This window comes from Taeniopygia guttata, chromosome 1 (assembly GCF_048771995.1).
Source record: "Taeniopygia guttata chromosome 1, bTaeGut7.mat, whole genome shotgun sequence".
NCBI lineage: Eukaryota > Metazoa > Chordata > Aves > Passeriformes > Estrildidae > Taeniopygia > Taeniopygia guttata.
This window is the reverse complement of record NC_133024.1, coordinates 21,807,865-21,814,459: the sequence shown is the minus strand read 5'-3', so window position 1 is coordinate 21,814,459 and position 6,595 is coordinate 21,807,865. Positions and strand designations below refer to the sequence as shown.

At 36.0% G+C, this 6,595-nt stretch overlaps 1 protein-coding gene across 2 annotated transcripts in view; it reads left to right on the top strand.

The window, feature by feature from the left end:
* The first annotated feature begins 1,773 nt into the window (after positions 1–1,773).
* F5 (coagulation factor V) overlaps positions 1,774–6,595 on the top strand; it is a 36,793-nt gene continuing 31,971 nt past the window's right edge. The window contains exons 1-2 of one of the 2 annotated variants that reach the window (XM_072924977.1): positions 1,774–1,789; positions 4,767–4,952. In XM_072924977.1, coding sequence (XP_072781078.1) covers positions 4,792–4,952 — 161 coding nt within the window. In that variant the 5' untranslated portion in view covers positions 1,774–1,789; positions 4,767–4,791. Of the gene's footprint in view, positions 1,790–4,668; positions 4,953–6,595 lie in introns of those variants that run through there. The other variant, XM_030265428.4, reaches the window with a different exon arrangement.

Here is a 6,595-nt window from a genome sequence, read left to right as displayed (position 1 = left end):
GGTGAAATTTTGATTCTACTGATTATGCACAGTGAATGAGTTATGATGCAAAGAGAATAACCTCACAGAGATGTAAAATAATGTCCATCACAGCGTATTGTCAAACTTCAGATATCTAGTCTTCAATTTACATGAAATGTAAAAATAGTATAATAGTAAATAATTTTAAAATACCAATAAATACTTCCAATAAAAAATAAATGTGGAAGATAAAAACCAAAGCAGTAACTATGGGAAGTGCAGTTCTGTATTTAGTGTTTTAAGAGTCTAGTCAAAGCCTAAGCTACAAGTAACAAAGGATGTTAAACAAACAGGGCAATGTCAACTTTGTCGTTCTGCAGCAGCATTTTTAGGCATGGGAAAGTAGAGTTTGTTTAATCAGCTTGCTAACAACAGCCTGAGCCATTGCTAGAGAACTAGAATGCTTTGAGTTTGTCTATGTTGTGACATCTGTAGGGACACTTATAATTTAAGGTCTTATGCTAAAAGCTTACTAATTTCATGTTTCTTTCTGAAATGTGCTTATCTGCTTTTCTAGTGAAAAATAGCCTTTTATGCCAGAAACTTGCAAGATCTGTTTTAAGTCTATTATTTGGACAAAAAAGAAAAAGATACCTGGATGTAGAAAATTCAATTGTATAAAGAATGAAAAATTTAATTCATTCAGAGTATCATCCTTATTGTAGGAAGTAGGTGTGTACAACTTGATAAGAGGCTCTCTCTTTTTTGATAGTCCAGCTTCAGTTGCAGTAAGGATTTATGATGAAAAAAATACTCATCTTCCTAGTTGCAAACTCTTGCACTGGTACCCTTACTGTTCTCTACAGAAAGAAATCCACGATGAATATGCTGCTAGACTGACTTAGCATGAGACCAGCTGTTCCCATGGTGCATATCAGTTGTAAGCTTGGGCAAATACAGAAATCTCTTAGTAAAGAAGACAAACTGGAACACAGAGAACACAAACAATAATGAGGAGCAATATTCTCTGTTCAGTCAAACTGAAATTTTTCTGGCAAAAATGAAATACACAGGAAGAAAAAAATTGGGTTCTCTTGAGTCAATCCAAAACTTTAAGTGAGATATCATTAACACAGTTTTTGAAGAGAGGAAACTTGTATATCCTTGGTTTTTCCTTAAAATGATTTTTTTTCAGACCACAAGCCAGTGGTTTTAGACAAATCCTTTAAAGCCCTTAAATTAGGTTTTACAGCATTTAGAAAATAAACATGTTTATTTTTTTCCCTGTAACTTTACTGATTTCAGCATCTCTGTACAAATAGTTTTTGGTCCTGCTAAATAATTGGTTTTGCAAACATCAGCTGGAGAAACACCCATTTTTAACAGGGGACACTTGCTTTTCTGCTAAGGAGAAATACAAGTTTAAAACATTAACGTATTTATGTTTAAATCAACATGATTATTTGTCTTCTGAAGCACTTCTGAACTGCCAAGGCAAACTGAAATGCCCTTCTACATTCTTACTGCCTTTTAGTTTGTTTATGACCACAGAAGTCACACAGCCTGCCTTTCCTTAACAGTGCACACAATGTGTTCTTGTGTGGGCTATCATCAAATCACATACATCTTTTTTTGTGTTTCTTGTTCTCTGAAAGAAAGCTTTTCTCCTCCATCTTTTCTTTTTGCTTGCTCATATGTTTCTTTGGCATAGCACATCTGCTTTCAGCTTCTAAACTGAGCTGTTTCACAGGTTAACCTTTCTTGGCTTTAGCACCCACTTACAGAGGTGAAGATATTGGGCTGTTCCCGTTAGTGCCTGGTGGATTTGGTAAGTGCCCCCTCTGTCTTTTACCTACTTCAGAACCACGTGTTCACTGCCGATTCAATAATTAACTCCTTGTTTGCCCATGAAGCCTGTTCACCCTGCACTAAACAAGGTACGCTGCTGGGCCGTTGTGCATTGATTAGTGTGTTTGAATGAGGGAGATCTCTCTGAGGGCATTATTAGCAACCAAGTCCACAATTGTGCAACTTTTTTTTTCTCTACTAGTTCCCTCTCTGTCACCAGTTGTGAAAGCTGATGGCAGGTATAAGTATATGACTGCCTGCTGGCACTTGGGGTATTTTTCGATGAAGTAGAACCAAGTTTGTTGCGGATCCTAACTTGTTATTTGCAGCAAGTTGCATATCACCACTTTACATCTCTTTTTAAAAAAAAGATCTGTTCATGATCGCTCAGAATCAGCTTAGGCTATTTCACCCAGTCTAGGTGGAAAACTGGCACTGCCAGTTAATTTTACAGGTCAGCTTTTAGAGCAGGACTGCAAGTATACCCTTAGTATATACTGTTTTCACATGTAGCATAAGAAGAAATCAGGACCATAATTACTGGGTGTCAGAATAGACCATAATCTTGCCCAGTTGGAAGATGCAGACCTGCTGTTGGTGTTAAAAGATATTTCTTAGGCTTCTCTTTCCATGGTTGATTTTCATTTGGCATTTCAGTATCAGTACATCCCAAAGGTACTGCTTTATTTTGGGAATAGCCTTGTTTATTGTGCTGCAGAGATTCTCTTGCCAGCCTGCACTGGACCCACATTCCTGCATGCATGGCTTTTGATCACATGATTTTTTTGATGCTGTTGACTTGTAATTTACACTTGAACATGTCATTAAGCAGTGAGGATAAAATATGAAGTTTGCAGCATGTGTAGTGTTGTGAAGTAGAAAAAAAGATCACAGCTAAATATATTAATAGCCAATAAAGTTACATTGTCTTGGAAGATTCCATCCTGAAAGAATATATTCTGTAGTCACTTGTCATGGACTAGTAGTAATAATAGCTTGCAGGCAATCAATGCTAACTAAAAATTATATGTATGTATTAGACTTTCACAACATCAGCTAGGATATAATTGCTGATATTAGAAATCAATGATCAGGTGGAAGGGAACAGCATCTTTGGATTATTAATACTGATTTTCAGGACATTGAAACTTAATAAAGCCTAGAGGACACAATGCGATGGAATAGCTTCAATAAAAGAAAAAATTGAAAAAAAGGCTGATGTAGGTGATTTCAGGCAGGTCAATTTTACATTGATACTTAAAATGTGAGAAGAGGAGAAAATAAGCAAGCAGCTAGTATTGGATTTCTTTTTCTTAAAGTATTAAAGAATGGAAACAAATGGTAATCAGTGTAGCTTAATGGAAAGTATATGTAGTTCAATTTGATACTGATCTTTAAACTATCAATATGATCAGCCACACTTATGAAAGAAATTCTTGCCTTTAGAATAATGCTGCATAATTTGTTGACTAAGAAATTTCAAAAATACAGCTCCCAAATTCCTCAAAATGGATAAAAGGGAAATAACCAATTGATGTCAGCTTCGATGATGCCCAGCTCAAGGGCACAAAGCAGGGGGTGTTAATCATGTAATCTGGGCATTAATTTTTAGCCTGCAATATTTTAGCTTTTTATTAAAAAGAAAAATTCTTAGAAGCCTACTTATAATGTAAATTTCTAATGCAAACACTTAGTTCATTAAACAGAATCACAGGAAGATTTGTTTAAATAAACATACCATGATGTTGGTAGTCATGTGCTGTCTAAGTGAGCACAATTGTTCTCAGGTTTATGTGCCAAATGATCCTGATATTTGGTAGTGAGCATTTAGCTGCTGGTCTTCATCTTTTCTTTTTTATTTTTTGAGCTGTCTTGGTACCATATAGTTTGGATAGAATTAACCAAGCTGCCAGTTAGGCCATTCTACTGTTAAAAAAATATAGCAAACCTAGAATTGATCAGGCTTTCTTTTGAAGTAGTCCAAAATGAAATGTTGTCCTTTTTGTCTAGTTCTGGAGTGGAGTTATTTTGATTTGTGGTACAGGTAATTTTTTTAAATTAAAATATTAGAAAAACATTATTGAAAAGGTTTTCATTTTCTGGCCACAAAAAAAATAGATAGGATTTTTTTTTCTAGTAATTGGGTGTGTGGGAATCATGATCAACAATTTACTTCTTGTTTTGACTAACCTCTTAGTACTGGCAAAAGCAGGGAAACATATTTATTAATACAGTTGGCATTGGTAATTATCTTATCAAAAGGTATTTTCCTAATAATTTCTTGTTAGATAAATGCCAACAGACTGTAGTCAAGACTAGATTAAAAGTCGCCAGTCTGACTTGGTAGCTGTCACTGAGAAGCCCATTGGTTATCTATTACCTGAGGTATTTGGGAATGTAATGGGAGTCAAGTTCTGAGCATGCAGTGTATGGTGATCTGAACTAGATTATAGCTCTGCACCCAATTCTAGTCCCTGTACCTAATCCTTCAGTATTTTGCTTTCTGGGAATGATTTCTTAGGAGGTGTAGCATATACCTGGGAAATTTCCATCAGTGCCAGCCATGTGCTGGGTTTCTGTTTTCTGGGAAGACAGAAAATATGTCCCCCTTCTTCCTAACCACATAGGTCAAACATCCTGTAATTGAAGTAATCTAAATAATCTTCTGCCTCTGATATCCTGCTGCTTCAGTACACAATGAACCAACCACCTAGTGGGGCTGAAGCGCTTCTCCTTGGTGCTTGTCTCTTGCTGGAGGTGTGTGGAGGAGGGGAAGGAGGTAGTTTAAACATTTTTTTATCTCTATTGGATCCCTGTCAGTAAGGGGAGGCGGAGGTGAAGAGCAGTGACCTGAGCATAGCAAATGTTACCCTGTTGCATCATAATTATTGCATTTCTGAGGGGAAGTTAGAAGCAACAACAGCAATAAAAGCAGTGGTTTCTGCCTTGTCTTCCAGAGCAGCTTTAACAGGCGTCTCTACCATGACACTGCACTGCTTACAGCTTTTTCTCTTGCTTCTGCTTGGTTCATGGTGGCCAGACTCAGAGCAGCATGTGGTGGGAGCTGTGAAGATCAGGGAGCACTATATAGCTGCACAGATCACCAGCTGGACCTACAAACCAGAACCTGAGGAAAAGTCCAGGTAACAAAGTACGGGATGAGAGGGATAAAAGTCCCTCCCTTGGGACTGAAAAGTGGTTTTTGTCTCTCATCTCTTGTGGAATTGCAGAGCCCAGGAGGACTTTGGAGCCCAGTCTGTTGATTTCAGAGGAACTTGGTTGACCTTAAACAGCATTATCTGAGCTAGAGCCTGTGACATATTAAAAGCTCCTTTTTATTTGCTGCATTAGTGAATAGAATTATTTTATGTTTTCAGAGGACTTCTGTTAAATAAGTTCCAGGACTTGCTTTTGTCATTTTTGCATAGCTTAATGTTGGTTGCTTGGGTTTTTTTTAATGTATTTATTTTAGGTACATGGATGCTGAGCAATGTTAAGTTGAGCCATGGTTTGGTAAGATTTCAAAAACTTTTAAGACTTTAGAATTTGCTGAAGGAATAGTTATGTTCCAGTTTTGATGCTATCACTTTCACTTAAATCAGAGCCAGATGAACTTTGGAACTAGCTGCACCATTTCTGAGTTGTTCAGGACTTTTGTGAAATGTACATTCTGAGTCCTGATGAGTAAAGGTGGTAAGATCAAGCATTACTCTGCTTCCTTAAGTGAAACTGCTGATTTTATTTTTTCATATAGTATTGCACAGTGGCCAGCCTACCTGCATCCACCAATCAAGAATATAAAATACATTATTTTTGGTACTACTACTGTCCTTAGGATTATAAACGCTGCAGGTGCATTGCTACAGATTTCAGAACTTGGATGTATTTTTGAGTTATGTTTAAATTAAGGGAGAAAATTAGTAAAAATTAAACATTAAAATTAATTAAAAATTACTTTTCCTCCTACATTAAAAGTTTTTTTTATAGTGATGCTTTTTTACATATATATAGGTGGATGACTTGCTTTTTTTTGTTGTTGTTGTGATTTTTTTTTCTAAACATGTATTGTGTTTCAGGATAACATGGAAAAGATACTTCCAGTTCAGATTATGACTTTCTAACTTTTTTCTTTTTCCAAGATCTAATAACAAAATTTCTGTGATTTCTAAAACCCCCTCAAATGTTTAATAAAACTGGTATAAGCATAATGTCAAACTGCCAAGACAGAAGAAAATAGGATTTAAAGGTAGGAACATGAAGCCAGATGCTATTTAAGTATTGACCTGAACATGTGAATCTACTAGTTAAAACTTCATTCTCTTCTACTGGGTGCATCAGTGTAAGCATCAACTGCTGTTTGATTAAATTCACATTGTGAAGGGAGTCTTTTCATGCAGTAGAGACTCACAAGATTGTCTAAAACCTCTACTGAAGTTCTCCAAGATAACCCAGTCGTATTTTATGTGCAATGTCTATTGAGTTACCTTGCCTAAGTATTTAGAGCAAGTCACATCCTAGATGGGTCTAATGAGTTTTATAGAAATTTAACTAAAGCTTATAGAAAATTTAACTAAAGCTTATAGAAATTTAACTAAAACCCAAAACAAACAAGCAAACAAAACCCAGCAAAATAACCAACTAAAAAACACATCCAAAATAGAAAAACAAACCTCACAACACAAATATACTCACTGAGGAAGAGTTAATGACTTTGATCCCAAAGGTATTGGAGTATGTAACTTGTGCTGATTTCAGTAGAAGCTGAATGCCTATATGCAGTGTAAGA